Source organism: Acinonyx jubatus, chromosome A3, assembly GCF_027475565.1.
Source record: "Acinonyx jubatus isolate Ajub_Pintada_27869175 chromosome A3, VMU_Ajub_asm_v1.0, whole genome shotgun sequence".
NCBI classification, from domain to species: Eukaryota; Metazoa; Chordata; class Mammalia; order Carnivora; family Felidae; genus Acinonyx; species Acinonyx jubatus.
The window spans coordinates 780,723-804,725 of record NC_069388.1 but is presented as its reverse complement, the minus strand read 5'-3'; the positions used below and the strand labels follow the sequence as shown (position 1 = coordinate 804,725).

General features: G+C 58.5%; 1 protein-coding gene across 5 annotated transcripts; it reads right to left on the bottom strand.

The window, feature by feature from the left end:
- GMEB2 (glucocorticoid modulatory element binding protein 2) lies at nt 1-24,003 on the bottom strand. Of its 5 annotated transcripts, none has more exons than XM_027046524.2 (10): nt 23,847-24,003; nt 17,465-17,651; nt 13,940-14,037; nt 13,314-13,444; nt 8,793-8,896; nt 6,269-6,426; nt 4,032-4,103; nt 3,649-3,786; nt 3,305-3,427; nt 1-2,666 (listed from the first exon to the last, which is right to left on the bottom strand). In XM_027046524.2, the coding sequence occupies exons 2-10, from the start codon at nt 17,593-17,595 to the stop codon at nt 2,008-2,010; spliced, it is 1,614 nt and encodes a 537-aa protein (XP_026902325.1). In that variant the 5' UTR covers nt 17,596-17,651; nt 23,847-24,003; the 3' UTR covers nt 1-2,007. The 5 variants fall into 5 exon arrangements, with proteins under 5 accessions (XP_026902325.1, XP_026902326.1, XP_053055684.1 ...); XM_027046525.2 differs by having other exon boundaries at nt 13,314-13,441; XM_053199709.1 differs by lacking the exon at nt 23,847-24,003 and adding an exon at nt 21,121-22,422.

The window sequence follows — 24,003 nt, the reverse complement described above, 5'->3', positions numbered from 1 at the left end:
TTACGAAAAATGTTTTTACTTTAAATCAAAGTACCAAGCAGATGCTTGCAAAACAACGTACAAAGTAGAACCCGGATGCTTCCCTGCCCCAGGCACCGACCCTGCCCCCCAGAAGCAGCCTGCGGTTCTGGCCCCAGGGGACTGGAAGGGGCGCTCGCACCCTCCCGGGGTGGCACAGGTGCCAGGCAGGGGGAGGGGCTGCGGTCATTTCTGAAGCTCTGGTGTGAACTTCCCTCCAGTGCCCTGTGGTCTGAGAGCAGGGGTGGCAGCTTCAAAGGGGGCGGGTGCGCCCGACTTTGACAAAGGCTCCAAGAGCAAACCGTGGTCTTATCAGCCACATAGTTTCCTGTATGGTCTGAGCTGGTGCAGACGGGCAGGACTAGCTGGGCTGTGCCCACGCCCGCGGGGTCACACTGCCGAAGGCCTCAGGACTCAGTGGAGAGGAGTGTAGACACCAGCTGACCCATGACAACAACAAACTAGTTCGCAACAGAAAGAAAACGGAAAAAGACCACCCCAGTGGCTTGACTCAGGGCCAAGACCCGCTCAGGTAGTTCTGGGGCACCTGACAGATGGAAGGACGGACAAACAACCCAGTTCCCTTCAAAGCACAAAGTGGGGCAGTGGCTTGTCTCTGGAGCTCCCCCCTGCCTTCCCCTAGAGAAGGAAGGGTCTTCAGCAGGCAAAAGATCTGGAGGGTTGGGGGGCGGGGGGGCACGGGAACCTGCCACTTGAAGGCTCGGGCCTGCCGTGGGGTGCTGATGGAGAGGGCGCCAGGCCTCCAGGGGACCCCTGCCTGGTCCTCCTCCTGGGTCTCAAACAGACCTGCTGACAGCCCATGGCGGCCGTGGCTGTGCCCGTGGGTAGTCTGGGCCTCCCAAGTGCCCTCAGGCACCAGTGTCAGCCAGCAGGGGGCCAGGGGAGTCCCAGGGAGCCCAGGGGCCAAGCTGTCACGGTGGCCCCACCAGCGGACTGAGCACAGGGGTCGATACTAAGCCCCCAAAAGTCTTCCTCCGCACCTGACTTATCCTGTTTGCACCCTACCACCACCCGCCCCCCCGGGGACCAAAGCCCCAGGGGCACAGCCACCGTCACACTCCCCTGGGGGGGGGGGGGGCCTGCTGGTGCTGACAGCTCACAGCAGGAACCACCAGCACAGTCGCCCGCGGGCCATCCCTATGGTCCTGTACAAAACACTCTGGAACCCAGAGCGAACTCAGGAAGCCTAGGCACTCAGCATTGTTTAGTTTGAAAATGCTATAAATTTGACTCTTGCAAGAAGCCTACTAAACAATTCACTTAAAAACACCCACAGTGCGTGTGCAACGGCCCCTGGTGCTGAGCACCTGCCGGGCAGAGGGAGGTGGGGGTACTGCCCCGTTCTCGCCCCAAGGCAGATGGCAAACTCAAGCTGTCAGGGCCCTGGGTCCACACTCCAGTCCCAGCCCCCCCCCCCCACCCCGAGACCGGGGCCACGCGCAGACCCGCAGCAGCACCCACGCTGTCCCGGAGACAGGGGAACAGGGTGCCAGGCCACACTAAACCTACAGAAAACTGTGGGAAGAAACCAAATCCATAGGATCCATGGGTTTCCACACTTGGGGACGGTTCCCAAGACATGTGTTAGCGACACCCCCTCCCCCAGCCGGCTCCGGCCCACCCAGGGGCCCCTCGCACCCACAGAGTCCGCACCCCACTCCCCGGCTCTGCCTCCTCATCCTCTCTGTCCGGCTCCTCATCAGGCCTGACGTGTAAACAGTATCAACAAGCAACAGATGGAAAAATGTATTTCCCAAGAAAGAAGGGGGAGGAGGCTCCGAGTGGAGGGCTGACCGCACAGGTCTGTTGTGTTCGATCCCTTTTGCTCGCCGTCTGTTTTGGTGTTTCCTCTCTTTGGTTCAGCCCAACGTGGCCCGCAGGGCGCCGGCACTGTGCTCCCGCCCGGCCGCAGCCTGAGGAGAGGCGGCCGGCCCTGTGCCCACGGCGGGCCTCGTCCTCCACCCACGTCTACTTGTGCTCACGGCCTTCCGCCATGGCGGCCACCTCGATGGTGGCAGTGTGCTCCTCGGGGCCCGAGGCGGCCACGGCGCTCTCGACGGCCCCTGTGGGCACTGTCACGATGGTGCTGCCCCCGGGCGACACCTGAGCCACGTTCTGCAGGGTGGGGCCCAGGCCGGGCAGGGTGAGCAGCTGTAGGGGGCTCACCACCTTGACCACAGTGCTGCCGTCCTGCATGGCGGCCGTGCTCAGGACCGTGAGGCTGGACGCGTCCGGGTGGATCTCCACCGTGCTGGGGAAGGTGGCACCCGACGAGGCCAGCACCGTGTAGCCCCCGAGCAGCGGCGAGGCTGGCGAGCCGGCGGGAGCAGCCTGCGTGGGCCCCTTGCCCAGCGCAGGAGAGGGCAGGGCAGACACTACTTTGCCGAGCGGCACGCCGGTCAGCTGGGAGACTGGCACGCCGGGGCTGAGGGCGATCTGGGCAGACTGGGTGAGCACCTGCGAGGCGATAGCGGCCGGCCCGGACGTGGCCCTCGCGAGCCGCGGCCGCTTCGCGGGGGGCGGCAGGGAGACGGGCGTGAGTGTCATAAGCACGTTGCTGAGGTGCTGAGATTTGTGCTTGAGTTCCTTGGCTCGACGTCGGTGCTCATCACACTGCTGTTCCAGGGCTGCGGGAGGACAGGGACAGAGCGTCACCGTGGGGATGGGGGGGGGGGGGTGGGCGGCAAGCCTAACGGGGGGATGGGAGCATCACTGCAGGGACACGGCACGCAGAGCAGGGACAGGGAGGGAACAGATTGTCAGACCACACACACCCTGACCAGGGGCCTGTGCTGACACCACAGTGATGCTCTGTCCCTGCCCTGCCCCACCCCGCCTCCCACAGTGACATTCTCTGTGGGGCTTGCACTGACTGCCCCTCCGAGCTGCCGGACGAGGGGACAGACCTTCCCCATCCTAACCCTCCAAACTCTGTAATCTCTGCGCAAAAGGTCTTGTGACATGGTAGGATAAAAAGCAGGTCAACACCCACACATAAGCTCCCCAAGTGTAGACGCCGAGGGAGACCCGGAAAGACAGGCACAAATGTCAGAGGTGACTCTTAATCACCGCCCCCCTGCCTAGTTCTCCCCGTAAATAGCCGTGTGTTGAATTCCATACGCTCCGGCCCCGCATCACGGCTTCCCTGCATGACAGCGCAAGGCTCTGCTGGTCTTTCCCGACTCCCCAGCTCTGCCTCAGGCTCTCGGGCTCTCCCACAGTCCCTATCTGGGGCTAGGGATGGCCGGGCGGCCACCGGACGCACCTGCCAGGTCCCGGGCGTACTGCTCCCGGGAGCGGTCCATCTGGCACTTGTGGCTGGCCAGCACCTTCTTCACCAGGTCCAGCATGCCGAAGTTCTGCACGATGTTGTTGAGGAGGACGGCATCTTAAAGGGCAGGGCGAGCACACGCTGAGAATGGGGCCCGGCCTGACAGAGGAGTCCCAGGGACACACGGCGTCCCACACACGGCCCTCTTCCGCCACCAGACGCCCAACCACGGCGAAGCGGGGGCAGGCTGCATATCTGGCACCCTGAGGCCACCAAGCACTGCCCTCCCCCCACCCCCGCACAGAGTGGAAGATGCCAGGCAGACACAAGCCCCTTACCTCGGAGCTGCAGGGGAGGGTCCTGGACCCGCTGCTGCAGGCCCTTCATGGTCTCCATCAGCTCCTGGTGGAACTCATGGATGACCTCGTCCAGCAGACCAGCATCCTTGAGCCCTCGCCAGAAGGAAAATGTATCATCTGTGGGGGGCGGATGGGCTCAGAAGAATGCACAGAGCAGCCCCTGCAGGCCTCTAACCACAGGCAGGGGCAGAGAGCTGTGGATCAGGGGCCGAGGCCCTGCAGGCAGTGCTCTGCGCTCCACACCGGCACCTCCTCCAGGAGGCCCTCCGGCCCGCCTGCACCCCTTCCAGGGCTGCCCTGCATGCGCCGCCGCCCCCACACTGCCACCCACCAGGAGCCCGCCTGCCCGGCAGGACCCGTACCTGCGATGGCCGTGGTCCAGTCACCGGGGTCCTCACAGGTCTCTATGGTGATGGTAGCAGGAGACCCGTTCACTGCAACCCAGACGGAGCCACAGTGAGCCTTGCCTGACAACGAGAGGCCTCCCAACCCGCCATCGAAACGCCAGCTCTGAATCTCCCCCTCGCACCAATTTTCACAGAATCCGCAAACATGTGTACCTGCCTCTGTCAAACTTCTTAATCGCAGATGTCTCCAAACGCACACGACCAAGAAAGAGCTAAGTAAGCCTCCCTGACCCCATCGCCAGCTTCCGCGACTGCCCACATTCTGCTCTTCTGGCGGCATTTACGTCCTTACCAGCACCCCCAAGGCCTCGACACGGCCCTGCACCTCCCCGGGTCAGGAGACGTGGGACTTTGAGAGGGACCCGCGCCGCCCACACTGGCGCACCCTCTGGTTCGGTTCTGGGGCCCACACAGCTGCGCACACAGCTGCGCACACAGCTGGCGCTTGGCCGCGTGGGGCTGCCTGTGACAGAGGCCTGGCTTCACACAGACCTGTGGCCTAAGGCCGAGGCTGCGTCAGCTCCCCAGCCTCATGCAGGCCTCCTCTACGACCAACAAAGATGTCCCGCTAGGGAATATCACATGCTTAGAATACTTTGGGGCATAAATGGATCTTTTCCACAGTCTGGATGATACACAATCTTTGACTAATCACACCGCTGGGTCGGGCTGAACAAACCACCACGTGGGTGAGTCACAAAGAGCAACAGACGGGCCTGTCCCAACCATCAAGTGATGACAGGGTTCAAAGAGCTAAATCTTAACTAAACCCGATGTTGCCTACCTGGGACACTGTGGTGCTGCCTGGAGCGCTCAGAGCCTGGTCCTTTCCTGGAGACGAGATCACTCACCCTGGCTGACTTTCATGAGGCAGAGCAGACCATCTGGACCCACAACCCCACCACCTCGTAGCAGCCCTATTCTCGTGAGAGCTACTGGCCCACCAGCAGTGGGGAGAGGGCTGGGCTGGGACTCAGGCCGTCCCCACGCTGCACTGTGCTATCCGAGAAGCCAGACCGGGCCCAGCCTGGGGCTGTGCCCAGAAACAAGCTGAAGACCCGAGGCCCCACGTCATTGCAAACTGGAGCCACTGGAGCCACTGGAGCCTCTGACCACCAGCACCGACGTGTTCCTGGAGCTGCCAGGAAGGACTCTGCAGTCTGGCCAGCCCATCGGGAGTCAACAACAGCCTCACCATTGCCCCGGGCCTCTTCCACCGTCCTCCCAACATCCCTCAACGGGCCACCGTCTTGTCTAGCGACGAGGACGGCCCCTGGCCACATGGCAGCACACACAGCCCGACCCCGTAGAGAGACAAGGTAGGGACAAGGCAGGTGACCTCACTGGAAGGGCAACCCCAGGCAATTATCACCAGGCCACAGCACAGGGGACTAGGGACCTAATTCACTCTAACTTCAGCATTAAAAACAACTTCTTCCCAACAGCTAGAAGGCCTCCAGCGAATACTTAGTCCATCCACAGGGCACAGCTGCAGGCGTCAACATGGAAGGTCACGAACACATCAGTCAAGACCCAAGTTGCAGGAAACACGCACGTGAGTGGAGTGCCAGAGGCTACGGGCTGTGCAGCCCCGGGGGGTGAGGCGGGAGGCTGGGCCGGCCACGCGGGGGCACCCCTGAACCGGTCGGGGCTGGTGACGGGCACTGGACACCTGTGCTACTGTACTTCACAGGCTTTTCCACACGTGAGTTATAGTATTTTATAACGAAGATGACTGAACAAGAAAAAGTACCTGAATCTTCCTTGTCAACGAAAAGGGCAACTCAGCTAGCCTCTCTCAGGGAGGAAGGGGGCGGTGCTGACAGCATGGGCCTGGAGGGACTAGCCGAGCTGGGGAGGGGAAGGCCAGGCTGCCCTGCCCGGCGGTGGGTGTGCAGAGGCCCACCTCGGTGGGACGGCCGGAGTGGGACTGGATCAAATCGCCGGCAAGAACAAAGCCTCTGAGGGGCACCTGGCTGGCCCAGTAGGTTGAGCGTCTGACTCTTGGTTTCGGCTGAGGTCACGATCTCGCAGTTCATGAGCTAGAGCCCCACATCAGGCTGCATGGACAGCACAGAGCCTGCCTGGGGTTCTCTCTCCCTCTGTCTCTGCCCCTCCCCTGCTCGTTCTTTCTCCAAAGTCAAACATAAAAAAGAGAAAGAACAGAACAAAGCCTCTGTGCCAGTGCGTACCATCGGCCGTGGCAGGTGTGAGTGGAATGTACTCGGCGGAGGTGGGGCTGCTCAGTGACACGCGGGCGCCCGAGAGGTCGATCTTGGTGCTGCGGCAGGTGTTGGAGCAGACCTTGTCGTGCTGATAGAAGTCCAGCTCCCCAGAGTCCATGATCTTCCTGTGGCAAAGGAGACCAGAGACTGAGGACGCGGCCAGGGCTCCAAGTGTGCGGCTGGACCCGAAGGGGACCTCACTGATGTCCCTTGACCCGGCTCAAGTGTCCTCAGGTCCTGGAGGCAAGGAAGCGAAAGCTCAGCCTGGGGGCAGGTCCCAGGAGGGGCAGGTAAACTGGCCAACTGAGGACACGCCCCCACCAGGTGGGCGGTAGGCGCCACTGAGGCTCCAGACAGGCCTCTCCGACGCCCTCCAGCCAAAATTCTGTTAGCCAGCGTGGGGACTGCCTGCCGCAGAAGTGGAAGGTCTGTGGGGACCGCCACCCTGCTGCCTGGTGCCCAGGAAGAGAGAGGAGGGCCCCGCAGGCAGGCATCCCGGAGATGCCCACTCAAGCAGGGTGGGGCTGGGCCCTCCAGGGATGTTCCGCTGCCCACTGGCCCCGGGGCAGCACCCACGGCTACCAAAAGTGCTGACAGTGCACCCACAAGGTGACCGTGAGGCAGAAGAGATGCTCAGGAGCGGCCCGGCCCTGTGCACGCACAACAGGGCAGGGCGGCGCGAGCACCTCTGGCTTCTCGCTGAGCACTCAAGGCAGCTCCCTCCCCGGCCTCGGTTTTCTCAGGAGAGCACAGCATGTCCCCCACCTGCCAGGGACAGCCGTCCCAGGGAGGCCCTTACTACGGCCTCTCTGAAGGGCCTGGGTTTAAGTTTGGGGATGTCTCGACTCACCCGCCTCAACCTGTGAGAGGGTGAGGTGCCTCCACGGGACCTCTGCACTGCTGGGCCTTTGACAGCGTGCCTGACCTCAAGGCTTGCAGATGACCCAGGGCACACCTCCCCCCGGGGCCTCTTCCAAGGAAATAGCCCGTGGCCTTCTCACAGCTGGGCCACCGAGATGCTTTGCAGAAAGTCAGGGGCTCACTCAATGGACAGGGTGTAGAGGAGAGTCATGAGCGCTAAAGGAAGGGACCCGGGGCCAAGTGCAAGGGTGCGAAGCGGCAGGCCCACTGGGTCTCTGGCCGCCCGGACGGTGGTTCCCAGGCAGACTGAACAGGGCAGCGGTCCAGGACTCAGCAGAGGCTACAGGCAGTCCCATGCAGCAAACACAGCTGACACAGCTTCTTCTGAGAGTAAACACGTGAAGGCGAGCAGCCCCTTCAGCAGCAGAGTGACCCAGTCCAGCTATCCCAGACACTGTCCCAGACAGCAGCGGCCCCCAGACAGGAGGGGCTGTGTGGCGAGCACAGGTGGGGTGGGAACAGCCAGCAGAGGTGGCCTTGGCCCCATCAGGCGGGGTGAGTTTGTTACCATCCAAGCAGGAAATAGGAAACGCGAATACTGGGGATCTACATTCTTGGGGGACAAACTTACAGCCTAGACTCTGTCCTCAGGGTTCTGAGAAGGGGCACCACCATTCCTGTTTCATGGAGACAGGCAGGGGACAGAAGTCTATTGGGGACAGGTCACACACACCCAGGGTGGCCGGCAGAGCGGGCACTGGCCTCGCAGCTGCCTGAGAACTGGCCCACACAAACGAGCAAAAGGCCCCTTGGGGGACTGAGGCACAAACTCCAATCCTCTCCTTTCTGGGACTCGATGTCACTGAAGGAGTGGAGAGCCAGCCCAAACCCTCCTCCAGATTCCTGATTAACCCTAAAGGGAAAAGGAGGTCTAGGAGCAAGGGAGACCTGACCAAGAGCACACCGCCATCGACAGGCAGGCACAGGTGCCAACCCAGCACAACCTCATCCAATGACAGGAAAGGTCAAGGAGCTACACGAAGACCGACACGTGGCCCCCGAACTCAGGTGTGGTCTAGACGGGATCCCTGGAGGCAGGCCGGCCAGGTCAGCAAGGGACGATCGGCCAGACGGACACGAACCACGGGTCAGAGACACAGGCCCCTGATCAAGCGTGCCCAGAGACACAGGAGTACCTCCTCTGTCATGGCAGCACACAGGGAGGTGGTGCGGGGACAGCAAACTGACACAACAAACCCGCAGGCCTGGAAGCCACGTGCAGGCAGGGATTGGGCCGGTGCTGTCCCTGGGCACCGCCAGGTCTCATCCTGTTTACAATGTGCCTCAGCTTAAAAAGCTCAAAAACCAGGGCACCCAGGTAGCTCAGTCGGTTAAGCATCCAACTCCTGATTTCGGCTCAGGTCATGATCTCAGGGTTTGTGAGTTCAAGCCCTGTGTCGGGCTCTGAGCTAACAGCACAGAGTCTGTTTCTCTCTTCCTCTCTCTCTCTCTTTCTCTCTCTCTCAAAATGAATAGACTTAAAAAAAAAAAAAAAAAGCTCAAAAACCAGCAAAAGAGCAACGGAAAGACAGCTGGCGGGTTTGCGCTCTGGCCCCACGCAGGCCCTCACCTGAGCATGATGCCGTTCATCCGGATGGCCCTCTTCCAGTCCTTCAGTGTGGACTTGCCAGCCAGGTGCACAAACTCCTTTGGGCTGATCACGTGCTCGTCATACTGTGGAGGGAAGTGCAGCAGAGCAGGGTCAGGACGACCTGGGGTGGCCCACCTCTCCGGCCCGACCCTTTGCCACAGCCCAGCCGGAACGGGCACAGGAGGACAGAGCTGTGGTGTGGCTCCCGAAGCCACTGGCTTGCTCTCCATCTGACACTTAGGTTTCAACCAGCCGCAATCTCGATCCGGCAGGGAAAGAACAATTCAGGGGCTGGGGCGGGGAGCTGGCCTCCGGCTGCCCCCAAGCCTGGGGAAGAAGCTGGGGGCCTGGGCCCTCAAAGGAGAGCTCAGAAAGGCAGTCCCTTCCGGATGGGACTCAGCAAACCCACTTGTGCGTGATTTATTCCAGTAATAATGTATACACACGTGACACGAAAATGATACAAGACGGGGTGCAGGCGGAGGTGTGAACTGTTGCCCTCATCCCACCCCGGCCCACCCTCCTCCTGGAGCACATGTCCCTCACACTGGTGCACACACAGCCACTTCAATGTCAGGGTTCTGGGGCCAGTGTCACCCAGGGTTGGAGCTCAGGCGGCCTGAGAAGCTAAAATATCTTATTCAATCTTGTTAAGCAAGCAATTCTTGGAACCAAAAAAATCAGAATAATATTGCATGTACTCAGGAAACAAGCAGGCAGGAGAGAGGGGGTCACCGGGTTGTCGGCAGAGGTGGAAACGGAGGTGCCGCTGGGCCTCCGCTGCTGTCTGGGCTCAGGCCTGGCCGGGAGCAGCCTGCGCATCCTGCTGGGAGCACAGAGCACTGAGCATCTCCGGCAGACTCAGGGCAGACTGGGGTCACGGCCAGTGCAAGCCGCCTGGGGCCCCCTGCCGATGGGAGGGGTTCTCTGAACTTCCGGAGCATCTGCACACTTCCTTCCACCGAGTCCAGGAAGCCACTCGGCCCCTCACCCAGCCGGTCGGGGAGATGGGCTGCGAGCCCAGGCAGCAGAGTCAGAATACCTCTCGGCCGCTGCCCAAGCCGGCAGGAAGCCCACGCTGGGCTGGGCCGAGCCTCTGCCCGACGCCTCCCACCCCCTGGACAAGACACCACCTCTGTCCCACCAGGCGTGATGCCCTCTCCCCCTTCCCCAGGCGTGACATCAGCTCTGCCCCCCCATCAGGCGTGATGCCCTCTCTCCCCTCCCCCCAGGCCTGACATCAGCTCTGCCCTCTCCCCACTGCCCCCTCCCCCACCCCACACGATGCCATCTGGGCCACGGTCTCTGGCCCACCCTGGCCTCACCCCACCGGTCCACCTCTCCCGGGTCTCGCCTTTCCTCCACTCTCGCCTCCACACGCTGCCTTTGCTCCTCTCCTGCCACCGTCTGGGCTGACCGGAACTTGCAGGCTTCCCGAGTTTTGTCCGCCAGTTGGCAGATCGCACGCCACTCTTGGGGTGGGTGCTGTGCCCACCTGCGCTGTCAGAGTCAGGAGCCCACTGGCCCCACCGCCAGGCAGCCACGTTTTCTCTGTTTTCAGTCTTCCTGCAACGTGCCGTCAGAGCAGGAGACACGCTTGTGCTCGGATCACCCACACGTCTCCACTTCCTTCACTCGTGACACCCTCTCGCACCTAAGGACCCCTACGTGGAGTCGCTTTCCTTCTGCCTGAAGCGCACTTCCCAGGACACCCTTCAGTGAAGCCTCGCTCGTGGCACACGCAATCTCGGCGCAAACAGACGTTTCGTCCCCTCCAGTTTTTAAAGATGATTCCGCCGTGCGCAGCTCTTCTCCCTCACGCGACGCAGTGCCACCACCCTCCGGCCACTCTGGGGACTTCCAGGAGCTCAGCCGCCAGCGGACTCTTGCTCCTGAGCAACCGTCTGCTCTCGGCTCTTCCGGGTTTTCTCTGTGTCTCAGTCTGCAGTTCCATTACGATGCTATCTGCGCTAAACAGGTTTTGGTTTCTAACTTATTTTGCTATAATTTTGAACTTACAGAGTAAACGGAAAACTAGCACAAAGAATGTGCGTCTGCCCCTCCCGGGTTCCCCAACCCCCCCCCCACCTGACCTTTCTGCCCCTGCTTCTCGTCCACTCCTCCACACTGTCGGCGGGGGGAACTGTCGGCTCAGGTGCTTGTTCTGAGTTCTGCATCTATTTCCTAAGAAAAAAGGTGCTGCTAGGGAAGCACCACTCCCCAGATCAGGAAATTGCCATTAATATTTAGTATCTAACTGGGCGGCTTGGTCGGTTAAGCGTCCGGCTCTCGTTTTGGCTCAGGTCATGATCTCACAGTTTGTGGGTTCAAGCCCCGAGTTGGACTCTGTGCTGACAGCTCGGAGACTGCTTGGGATTCTCTCTCTCTCCCTCTCTCCCTGCCCCTCCCTTATTCATGAGTGCACACTCTCTCTCTTTAAAAATAAACATTAAAAACCGTATACACACAAACACATGTGTAATCCAACCAACAGGCAACACGCAGAGTTCACGAACTGCCCCAGTAACAGCCTTTGTAGCAATTTATCTCAAGGCACCACCCTGCCCAGACGTCACACCACACCTGCTCCCTGAACAGCCTGCCTTCATCTTCCTGCCCTCGACATTTCTGAAGTACATACGTGAATTTTTTGTGGACTGTCTGTCCCTCATGTCTATTCATGAGGGAGTTATGGATTTCTGGTGGGAATACCAGAGAATTACTGCCCATTCGATCAGGAGCCCTGTGACGGAGGTCCCCTCACTTGGTGAATGAGCCACCTGCCAGGCTTCCCGTGCAGAGTCGCTATTTTTCCTCTACAGCGAGCACCCAATTGATGGGGGCTATCCTGAGACTGGCAAACACCCTAACCGGCTCTCAGCAGCCAGTCTGGGCAGACAGTCTTGGGGCTGAGGCTCCATCCATTTCCACGTCTGTTAGCAGACATCCCAACACGAGAGCTTTGCTTCTATTTATTTGACATAAACACCATAAAATATACTGCAATAAATACAGACTTACAGACTCTTATCTTGAGTTACAATTCAGACGATCATTAATTATCTCGCTGTTAAATTGTCCCAGATGGAGCCGGGCCTTTGAGTTGGCATCCACAGCTGTTTGAAATTTGGTTGGTTTTTTGTATTCATTTAGTGTGGGATCTGTTAAATCTCTTGGACTGTGGACTGCGATCTTTCTTCTATTGTGAAAGCTCTCAGACCCTTCTTCTCGCCTTCCAGAATTCAACCGATGTATCAACTTTTCTTGAGACTCTATTCCCTCTTTATTTATCTGGATTGTATTCTGGATAACTTCCTTACTCCTACCTTCCAGTTCACGAATTATCTCTTCAAGTGTGTCTAATCTGCTGCAAAAGCTACCCGCTAAAGGTTCTATTTTGTTTCATTCCTAGTTTGTTTTCCTAAGTACGTTAATGCTTTTCTCATGTCCGAGCCTCTCTTCCATTTCTTGAGATAAATTAAACCTCATTTAATGTTCCATGTCTCAAAATTCCGACACCTAAAGCATCTGTGGGTCCCAGCCTGTCCATGGTCTCTGGGCATGCTTGCTTGGGTGCTTGTCTCCCTGCAAACTCAGTTTCACTTGTTTCAGCGAGCTGTTCCTCCCCGGAGACTTTGCTGAAATTACTCAAAACCTCCAATAAAGACAAGTTCTTCCAAATTCCAAAAGGGAATTTTCATTTGCTTCTGTATGAGTCCTGGGGGAACTGCCAGCCGCTTACAATTTTCAGACTGTACGGTCACAATGTGAATGCTCCTCAAGAGGGTCCCTCTTTCCCTCAGTGCTAAGATGGGGGGCAGGAGGTCCCTGTCCCAGGGACAGAGGGGGGCCGGGGGCATGTTATTAGTGGTTTGCCCCAACACCAAGGAGAGAACCCCTGAAAAGTAACAGCATCCCAGGGGACAATCCCTGCCCCCCACCCACACAGCTGAGGGGAGCACCAGGCCCTACAGGGCGGAAGCGGTCAGTGTGAGGCCAAGGCTCTGCAGGCCGAAGCTGGAGTGACGCTCTGCCTCCCTCTACAGCCCCACCTTTTACTCAGTGCCTCGGCTGGAGTATTCCATCCATTTGTGCCAGCTTAAGGAAGCATCTGGAAGACGCTTTAGCACACACCTCATTCAACCTGCCAATAAGACAGCTCCCCCCTCGGCGACTGTGGTGCCCCCAGCGTGAGCACGGCCACTTCCCCAGCCTCTCCCCACGGCTGCGCTCCAGAAACAAGGAGTCAGTACCTCCTGGTGGTTTCCCCTATGACCGCAGCAACAATCCTGTCTGTCCTTGAGGGCTTACGCCTGCTCCTCTGTTCTCCTGAGCATACGGGACCGCCGCCTTCTGCGCCACACACGGCACGGGTCACGCCCCCGCCCCTCCAACCCCAGCGGGGTCTTCCTGTTTGCTTCAAGGCTGCTGTGCCGCGAGGGCCTCCCTCCCCTGCAGCCTGGCACACGTGTCTGCGTCCTGGCTACGTCGGAGCCTCACCTGAACACACTTCACATTGATGCCCGGACACACAAACTTCCTCCAGATCAGGTTGGCCCTGCTGTCCCCGCAGGTAATGGGGTACACGATTTCAGCCTCCAGGCCCTCCTCCTCTTCAGCCACCTTCACTTCTCACAAGGTGCATCGACAGGGAAAGGGGAAAGACAAAATCAGTTACAACCTCTCCAAAGTACCTCCTGCAAAAGCACCACAGCCGCCACACAAACACCAGACGTTAAGGTCCGGGGGGGGGGACTGCGACAGGCGCAGGTGGGCAGCGACGTCACTCATCAGTCCCTCCGGGGTTAGGGTTTCAGGCAAAGTCACAAAAAGCGATTTTGTGATAGTAACGTGAAGATAATCACGTTCGAGTGTGGTTCAACTGAAGAGCCACTTAAGGAAATGAAATCAAGCTTTACTGGGAATCGTTCTAGAGAAACTGATTCCGTTCTGAAGACTTCTGAGGCCTTTGGCTATTTGCTGCTGGTCACAACGCCAGGGGCCTCCGCCCCCACGGCTGGGAGGACTCTCGGGCAGGAGGGCCCCTCACGACCAGAGGACCGTCGTCAGGCAAACCCTCTCCTGACCCGTCTGCAGGCACAGAGGCGGGAAGGCAGGCTCCCTACCTAACACGGCCTCCTTGAGCTGCGAGGATGCTGTGAACGCGGCCGCGGCAGCCGCCGCTGCATTTTCCGTCTCCATACTGTCTTCCGCCAGGTCGCCCCTAGGAGGGAGGGACACGTCAGCTGGCCCCAAAGACAGCGTGCCTGGCGCACCGTCTGCTGGCACGCCGCCCCTTCCCTGAGGCGCCGCAGGGTCTCAGCAGTGGCTGTGCCGGTCAGGGACCCTGCGGTGATGGTCACTGCGCTGCTGCCCCAAGCGGGCATTTCCCCGAGTGTCCCCGGGGCCACCGGCAGGGCACATCTGTGGAGGCAATAACACCTAAGTGGGAATTTTAAATCTCCTCTTTCTTTAATAAAGCTGTTTGTTTCTATTCTAATGACTTCACGCAGTTACAGAAACTGTCAAGAAACGCGGGAGAAAGAAAGAAAAAAAAGGATGGCCCACAGCTGCCCTCACGTTCCACCACACAACTTGCGTGCAGATCAAACGCACGAGTAAGTGCAAACCACAGGAGCGTTAAACTCAGAAGAAAAGGAATTAAACGGTTTGAAAGCGGTGAAGGATTTTCTCAAATACAAAACCCCAGGAATAAAAGGGAAGGTAAGTTTCCCTTTAAAAAATACAGATAAAAACTTTCTGTGGGGAGGAGGGGGGAAACACCACGAACAATTTTTTTTTTTTTTACAGAGAGAACCAGGGAAAAGGACGCAAGGACAGACAGCTTGTTTCCTGCTGTTATCTAAGGAACCCTCAGATGGCCACGACGGCGTCCGAGGAAAACAGGCCACGAGCTGGAGCAGAGACCCCGACCCGAGGGGTATGTATGCAGCATACTCGAGCCGGGCCCGCCTGCACAGCAGGGCCTGGGAAGCCAGCCGGGGACCTGCACGGGGCTCCCCTCCAGGGCGGTGCACACCCTCCTCCACGGGGAGAGGTGGACTCGCACACACAGGCCCCGTCGGGAACGGCTCCCGGACGCCCGCACCCTCCCCTGGCCGGGAACCCGCGTGGCTGCTCTCACCCCCCCACGGTCTCAGTCAACGCTCCTGACTCAAATGCCCCCAGCCCTCCTTCCTCCCACAGGGTCGGACGGCCACCCCTGCGCTCTCCTCTCCCCGCCTCTCTGCACACGCACCTGCTCCCGGCCAGGCCCCCCGAGAGCAGCACGCCGACGCCGGGGCCCCCACTCCCCTTTCGGCCCACGGCGCCCAGTCAAAGCCACTCTGCGTCTCCGAGACCTCACTCCACCTCCCGCCGGGTCAGGACGAGAGCTGACGAGAGCAGACTCAGAGTCCGTGGTCTGGGGCCTACGAGGAGCGGCTCGTAGCATCACACGGACGGGACCCCAGCGCTCCTACCAGGATGTGCCAATTCAGGGCAAGTGTCTTTCCAAGCCAGAGTTTGGAAGCAGGAAGGACAACACCCAAACAGGGAGCAGGCCCCTCCACACAGGAGAACCGGGACCGTCCCCCAGAGAGAGCGAGGAAGGAGAGGGAGGCAGGGAAGTGCCAGCCCTGGAGAGCTCGGCGTGCCACACGCAGAGCGGTGGCCCACCGCAGGCCACGTGCACATACAGGAGGCCACCCACAGGGGCCACCCTGGGGAAACCCAGGCGTCCGGCCCCCACCACGACCAACTGTGCCCTGCTCTGTGCCCGCCCACCGCACACACCCCGCGGGCAGGAATCTTTACTTGGCAAAGTCACTGGCGTTTGTCCTTCAAATTTCATTTGAAAAACGTCCACCTCACTTAGAGCAAATGTTCGTGGGAATGGCTGGCTATCTACAAAATGCTACTCGCTTCTTCCCAGCGTGGCCCACGTGCCCATTGCCAGGGCAGAGCGGCGGGTGGGTGGCAGGCCCAGCGGGCTTCCCTAAGCGAGGGGCACCCCCAAGCTCTCCCTCCAACACCTGGCCGGAAAAGAACTCAGCACCCACAAAGCAGTTAACTGGCCCTTCACCCCACCCTTTCCTAAACACACAGCAAGGGTGAATCTCGGCTTCCACGCAGTAGGGTAGAGGGTAAAATTTGCCACAGAAAAAGAAGAGAAATATCTTTAGGTCCCTTGAGATAAACCTGCCTCCGCTGGGGCGTGGGGTTTCCTCCCCCAGGGAGAAGCCACATGCGGCCCCTCCTTTCCTCCGTAAATGACCAACCATTTGGTCATCTGGGCACCTGGGCATCTGGGGGGGGGGGGGGGGGACACGAAGCCAGGCTTGACCTGGACCAGAGCACCTCGGCGAGAATGGCTGTGGGTGAGGGCTCCTTACAGCATCCAGGGCGCCTGCCCCGGGGGAGGCAGCTCAGCCTTCCCCAAGTGAGTGTCCGCTCCTGACACAGGCCTGAATCCAAGGGAGGGGGCTCGGGCGCCGCCTCCTGCTGGGGAGGGCAGGTCACTGCAGGGCACGTGGACGAGAGGCGGTGGTGTCGCTGTCTGGAAACCTGCCCTCACCACCTGCCCGCAGCTGGGACACAGACCACATAAACACTGACCAGAGTAAATGCGAGAACGTAGGCAGGAAATCCAACGGAAGGCCCTGCGTTTCCAGACACAGTTATACACTCTGTCGGTGAAGCCCTGAGTGTCTGGACGTGGAACCCAGCAACCCACCAAGAGCCGGCCCTCCCTCCATCCCATCTGCAGGAGGGTGGGTGACAAAGGCCGGGTCTGGTTTCAGCCCCAACGCTATGCGAGTGAGGCAGGAAGAGTCTTCAGGCCCGGTCCGTAAGGTGGCTGTGCAAAGGAACGGAAACACAAGCATCCTCTCTGCCAGCGATGGGAGTCGGCGCTCAGGTCAGGTCCTGGGTCCAGAACCTTCCTCTCAAAAGTTCTGTCGGGCAGGGAAAAGGCCACAGCTCACCCCTGCCGCAGCGTGGCGCCGACGTCAGTCTGAACGGGTCACACACAGCAGAGCGGACACCGACAGCAGGCCTGCCCCAGCCCGGGTCCCTCTGGCAGGAAGCGCGAGGGGGCCACCAGTCCCCCCCCCCCCCGACCCCCGGGTGACCTGCTCCTGTATGTCAGCCCTTCCAGAGGGGGCAGGGGTGACAGAAGGCACACAGGCAGGAGCCATTCTGCCCCACGAGGCAGCTCCCTCAAGTCAGACGTGAACTTCCTTGCCAATGGCTACTCTCTTTGCACATCTACCATGAGAGAGGAGGAGGAAAAGACAGTTTTCGTGTGGTATGTCAAGAAACTCACTGGCTCTTCAACTTCATTTTGCAAAAACAGTTCCCAGTTGCTCCCACTGTCCACCTTATCGAAAGCCAAATGACCACGCGTCTCCAGAAACGAGAACCACGTGACCGTGCTGACGCAGGAGGAAAAAGCAAAGGTAAAGCGCTGTCTCTGCCTCCTGGCTGATGTGAGAGCTCCGTTTCTCCTCCAACTCTCTACTCACACTGACACGTGAGCCCGATTTGGAAAAAGTCAGTCCGGGAAACTCCGGACGCCCCCGCCCTCACGTGATGCCCCAGGCACCCACCAGGGCCCGAGCGGCCCTCAAGGGACAGGGGCCCTGTCTCACCCGTGAGGAGCCAGGTTGGTCGTCACCAGCACAGTCTTCACCTCCTCCACGCCGCTGCCATCCACCGCCGTGTCCGGCGTCGTCACCACCACCACCTCCTCCATGTGGACGCTCACATCCGGGGTTGCCATGGCTCAGCAGGAGAAGACGCCGGGACCGACACGGTCCTTCGCCAGGGTCCCAAGCCCTAGAGGAAACCACAAGGCAGGGCACGGGGTCTCAGGCGGTCTCTGTGTCTGCACAACGGAGCTCACAGCACCTCCGAGAGCCCCCCTTCGGTCCGGGCCCACTACTTTCGGACAGAAATGACAGCAGGAGGGCTCCTCCAGGGCAGACGGAACAGCACAGCTACCATCCCTGAGCAGAATGCAGGGAGCCGGTGCGCGTTGGCCCAAAAACCCCATGGTCGCACAGCAGGGGACAGGGCAGGAGACCAGGACCCAAGTGGACTCCTGTGGACGGGAGTCCCCCCGGCCCCAATCCAGAGGCAGCCTGCATTCCAGAGCTGCGCACAGTAAGCATCGGAGACAAGTCCAATCTCCAGTCTGCAGAAATGGAAGGGAAACCCACACAAGACAGCAAAGGGAGAGGGCCTTGCTTTTATTATTACTTTTGCTGCTACGGGCTCTGCCTTCAGGCCAGTCCCAGTCCCTGCTAAAACTGTGATGCGAGTAGCCCAGCAGCTCCTAAAGCGCTGAGGGCCTAGAGGCACACTGGTCCGAGGGCTGGGGGACCCCACTTCTCTCCTGCCCCCATGCCGACGCTTGCCCAAGGCAGACCCTGTGCTGAGGTTTCACAGCACCGAGGACACGCGAAAGCCACAGGTCTCTGGTCGGAGGAAGGGGACCCTGGGGTCAGAGTGTCGGGGAGGCTGTGCAGAGTAGGGAGGTGTGGAAAGGGTGCCTGTCTGCGAGGGGGCCTGACCCGAAGTGGCAAACCCAGGGTTTCGAGAACTGACTTACACGTCAGCTCCAAAGAGCACAGCACAGGCTCTGAAGACAGAGCTGATGTGAGGACGCTGCCCACAGAAGGAGCTCACCACCTGCAGCCTGAGCCCGACCAGGTCGCCTTCCTGCTGTTACAGAAATGTAACATTCTCTCTGAGTTAAACAAGACCCAGAGCCTCACAACACAAGACTCAGAGCGTCCAGAATACAATCCAAAATTTTCTGACATAAAAAGAAGCAGGAGGGGCGCCTGACTGGCTCAGTCAGTTAAGCATCCGACTTCAGCTCAGGTCATGGTCTCGCAGTTCGTGACTTCTAGCCTCGCGTCGGGCTCTGTGCTGACGGCTCGGAGCCTGGAGTCTGCTTCAGATTCTGTGTCTCCCTCTCTCTCTGCCCCCTGCTCGCTTGTGTTCTGTCTCTCTCTGTCTCTCAAAAATAAATAAATGTAAAAAAAAAAAAAAAAAAAAGAAGCAGGAAAGTCTGGCCAATTCTCAAGAGAAAAAATAATCCAAAAAAGCCCAGTCTGAAATGAATCGTCAGAGCCTTTAAAGCAGCTGGTGCACCAGGCTTCAGGAATGAAGCCAGATATTCTGAAAACAAACAGAAAGATAGGAAGTCTCCGCACAGGAACAGGAGTTACAGCCAAATGGAGATCTCAGAATTAAAAACATAATAACAACAGAAATACAAAACTCACTGGATGGACCCACTGTCAGAATAGAGACAGGAGAAGACGGAGGCAGAACAATGAAATGAACAGAGCTCAACAGAAACTACCCAAGCTGACCCACAGAAACAAGGTGGAAAAACACAAGGAGCAGAGCTCAGGGAACGTGGAAGAGTAGAAGACAGCTGGGCATCTGCAGCACGGAAGCCCCAGAAGGAAAGAAGAGAAGAGCGTGAAGCTGGAAAAATGGTGTGAAGAAATAATACCCGACCGCTTCCCCAGTTCAGCGAAAGGTTAAACATGCGCGTTCAAGTAGCCCGGCAAATGTCCGACAGGACGAGCCCGGCAAATGTCCAACAGGACGAGCTCGAAGAAATCCGTGCCCGGATGGCAGTCAAACTGCTGAAAACCAAAGACAAAGTAAGAACGCTTGTAAAGCAGCCGGGCAAAAAAGGACGCACGACCTGTCGAGAGCAACCCAAGGGGCCACAGGGCGCTCCCGGAAAGCCATGGGCCAGCGGGCAGGGGCGCGTACACCGTGCTGGCAGAGAGCTGTCCGCCAGGGTTCTACCAGAGCGAAAGGATCCTCCAGAAATAAAGGCAAAACAGAGACGTTTTCAGATGAAGGAAACGTAAGAGAATTGGTCACGAGGAGACCTGCCCCAAAGGAGCCGGTAGTGGACGTTCTTCAGACAGAAGGGAAATTCTACAGAGAAATCCCGTAACTTCAAGAACGAGAAAAGAGCAACGGAAACGGTGACTATCTGGGGAAATACACACTACACTACGTTCTTTACGTGACAGCTTGAAAGCAAACACTCCGCGCCGTCTGGCGGGACTCGCGACGCACACGACAAGTAACACGCGGCACGCACGAGGGGATGGTGGGGTAGGGGGCTTCTCCGTCCCACCTGAAGCGGGAAAATGCTGCTCGAAGCACGCTGTGAAAAACCGAGTCCTTCAAAAGGTGAACGGAGAAACAGATGGTTTGCTTTATGTTCCGAACGACAGATTATTACTCGGAGGCAAAAGTAAATGAGCTATGAAGACACACAAAGACACGCAGGACCTTCCTGCACACCACTAAGCCAAAGAAGCCAGTCTGAGAGGACCACACTGGGGAGACAGTGAAAAGATCAGCGGCTGCCAGAGGTGTGCGGGAGAGAGGGCTAAAGGTGACGCACGGGGGACTTGAGGGCAGTGAAAACACGCTGTATCGCTGTATCGGTGGCTCGGTGGCTACATGACGTTATACATTTGCCAAAACCTCACAGCACGTACGACACCGAGGTGAACCTAACGTAAACCCTAGACCACGGCGGTCCTGATTCTGATGTGTCCGTGTAAGTTCACCCTTCGTCAAACACGCACGGCTCCGAGGGAGACAATGTGCTGTGCCACGGGGTCCTGGGGCAGGGTCTCCAGGGACGGGACCTGAAAGCTGTCTTCACAATGCCTGTTAGCCAGGAAAGCTGCCACAATGAATTCGTTGACACCAACAGACTTCCTGCCCATTTCTAAAATATAACTTCTGTGTTCTAGATTTCAGCTTTGAAACCAAATCTTTTACACAAACATGAATAAAAGTCTACTTTAAAACTGTACTCTTGGGGCGCCTGGGTGGCACAGTCGGTTGAGCCTCCGACTTCAGCCAGGTCACGATCTCGCGGTCTGTGAGTTCGAGCCCCGCGTCAGGCTCTGGGCTGATGGCTCAGAGCCTGGAGCCTGTTTCCGATTCTGTGTCTCCCTCTCTCTCTGCCCCTCCCCCGTTCATGCTCTGTCTCTCTCTGTCCCAAAAATAAATAAACGTTGAAAAAAAAAATTAAAAAAAAAAATAAAACTGTACTCAAGGGGCGCCTGGGTGGTTCAGTCGGTGGAGCGCGTGCGACTCTCTATCTCAAGGTTTTGAGTTCGAGCTCCGCGGTGGGTGCAGAGATTACTTGAAAAAATAAAATCTTTTATTAATTAATCAATCAATTAATTAAAACTGAACTTAAAATATCAATCTTTGGTGCTAATTTCTCAGGGTTTAGCTATCTTACCAAGCGAGGACCTCTATTTTCATTGGGAGAGCTCCACGGGGTCACAAAAGTCACACTTCAACCGAAACTGCAGAAAGGCAGGAATCCGATCTACACCTCGGCGTCCTCCCCCAAACCCCGTGTCCTCCCCCAAATTCCGAAACTTTGCAGAGGACTAAGCAGCATAAACGCACAAAACTGAATTCTTGCCTCTCCAGTGGCAACTGTATCAAGTTTCCAAAACAACACGCCCGGAAGTCACTCCACAGAATGTGGCTCAAGTCCTTGACGCGGGGAGGTAGACACCGAGCAGGCACTAGGGTGTCATCGAGCCCCCAGCACAGGAACCGCACCTCCCCAGCAGGTGAGCGTGACCTTCGGAGCCCCTAGCACCGGGTGGACTTGACACGGAAGCCCGGGTCTACTCCCAGGGCCTGGGTTCCTGAAGTGTCAATCAGACCCCAATTAATTGTGAGGTAAGATATGAGGAAACGTTTTTTTAAATAGCATTCTTGAGCATAAATATATAAAAACGACACAAAACTGTTAGTGTCTCATGAGGACATCAGGACATCAGATTCAGACCTGGCTTCCCGAGTCTTCTGCAAGATCACAAATGTTTTCCTTTGATAAAAACACCACTAAGAACACAATTGAGGTCACACGTGGTGGCCCTCGGGCGCCATTAGCTGGATTCTCCCAGGGTTTCCAAACTTAATGAGTTGCCAACTTTGTCAAAGTTCACCGGGTTCACATAAAAAAATCCAGATTTTCAGCTGCCTTGTTCCATGGAGGCGGTCCCTCTGGTCCTTCCTGCCTTTCTGGGAGCATCTGGGCCTCACCTGCCCTCCTCAGGGAGTCACAGACCACAGCTCCCCGGCGCCAACCGCAGCGTCCGCGTCCTACCCGGCCAGGCTGCGCCAGACACGCCAGCGTGCGGCCCCCTGCACACGTATTTGTCTTCTGGCTCTGAGAAGGCATCTCGGCGGCCCCCTTTCTCAGTTCAGGCATGAAATGGGTTGTGATTTTAAATCCTAGACTTGAATGTAGTTTTGTAGTGTTCTAAATTCATAGAAACTGCCGTGCTTGTACGCATATATACAAATTCCTCCCCCCTCCAGGATGTCTTCCCCCAACTTTTTTTAAATGTTTGTTTTTTTGAGGGGGGGGGGTGCAGACAGAGAAGAGACAGAGAATCCCTAGCAGGCTCTGAGCTGTCAGTGTGGAGCCCAACTCAGGGCTCAAACTCACGAAGCGTGAGATCATGGCCTGAGCCGAAATCAAGAGTTGGACGCTTAACCAACTGAGCCACCCAGACGCCCTGCCTCCTCTTACCAAAAATTTTAAGATACTTCCTATGAAGAAACAATTCCGGGACAAGCAGTCTGCCTAGTTCACCTTATGTTCCAGTTGTATTTAATCCATGGATCTCACCGTGAACAAGACCAACAGACGCTGTAGTAGGACGTCAGGCACTGTTGGTGGGAATGTAAATCGGTGCAGCTACTGAGGAAAACAGTACAGGGGTTCCTAAAAACCACCACCTGACCGGACAATCCACGTCTGGGTACAGATCCAAAGGAAATGAAATCAGGGCCTCCCAGGGAAATCTGCATTCCCATGGTCCCAGCAGCACCATTCACAGCGGCCGCGTCGTGGAAACAACCAAAGGGCCGCGGAGAGACGAGTGGGTAAAGAAAACGTGGTGTACGTAGGCGGAATGTAATCTAGTGACGACACGCATGAACCTGGAGGCCAACACGCTGGGTGAGGGAAGCCAGGCACAGGACAAACACTGCATGACCCCGCTTCCCTGAGAATCTACAGAAAACTCAGGGGAGCAGGGACAGGGCAGAGGGAACGCACGCCAGCAGCAGTTCAGGCTGCGCACCAGCCAGTGCAGACATTACAGCACAGCGCGGTGCCCGCCGTCAACACGGACCACGTACTGGAAAATTCGCCGAGGTACATCTTGCGTTAAACGTTCTCATCACGAAATAAGAGGGTGGGAGGGAACTCCGTGAGGCGAAGGACAGGATGGGGTAATGGTTTCCCCGGCGTATACTTCTCTCCCAATTCATCAAGCTCTATTAATTATGCTTATCAATTAAGCTCTATTAATTTTCTGTACGTCAAAGCAAGACTGATGTAACCGACACTTGTATTTGAGGCTTTAGCGGAGAGAACCTGGACTCCGTGTAAAAGTCAACCAAGTGAATTGCAAACTTAATCAACTTTGTTAACAGGTCGTTACTGGCGCTGGTCCCCCACCTACACAGTATGGGCCCGCACGGGCACGGCCCACGGGGCGGGGCGGGGACCGAGTCCACACGGCTCCCAACCGACGCTGGCCGCGGAGAAGGCCCGCGTGGCCGCGGCGCCCACCGGGCGGGGAGGGGACCCGCGTGGCCGCGGCTCCCACCGGGCCGGGGGAAAGGCTCCCACAGGACGGGGACCGGAGGTGGGGGGGGGGGGCGTTTGTCGCGCCCAGCCCGAGGGCCATGCCCATCGCCCCCCAGCAGCCCGCCCGTCGCCTTCCGGCAAGATGGAGGCGGACGCCGCCGCCGACGCCGCCTGACGCGGGCCCGTGACGCCCGTGACGCCCGTGACGCCCGCCGCGCGCCACCGCCCCTCCCCCGCTCCCCTCCCCCCGCCGTAACGTCCTGACGCTCCGCAGGGACCCCTGACTGGACGGCGGCGCGCGGCGGAGCGAGAGGCCTCGCCGCGGGGGGGCCGCGGGCGCTTACCTGGGCCGCGGCCGGGCCTGCGCGGGCGCCGGCGGACGGGCGGCGGCGGCGGCGTCAGGAGGGCGGTGGCGGTGGCGGCCGCGGGCTCCGCTCCTTGTTGGGGATTCGGCGGCGGCGGCGGCGGCGGCGGCGGCGGCCCGGGCGCGCGCTTCCTAGT

What these genes read in the sequence shown, in the direction of transcription:
- GMEB2 (XM_053199708.1), bottom strand. Translation starts at nt 22,721, where the DNA reads ATGGGAATGCAGATTTCCCTGGGAGGCCCTGATTTCATTTCCTTTGGA. An exon ending in GTCTGTTGGTCTTGTTCACG is followed by an intron (nt 17,652 to 22,533) that starts GTGAGATCCATG and finishes GGTTTCCTCTAG; the next exon opens with GGCTTGGGACCCTGGCGAAG. An exon ending in ATGAACGGCATCATGCTCAG is followed by an intron (nt 6,427 to 8,792) that starts GTGAGGGCCTGC and finishes CCTTTGCCACAG; the next exon opens with GAAGATCATGGACTCTGGGG.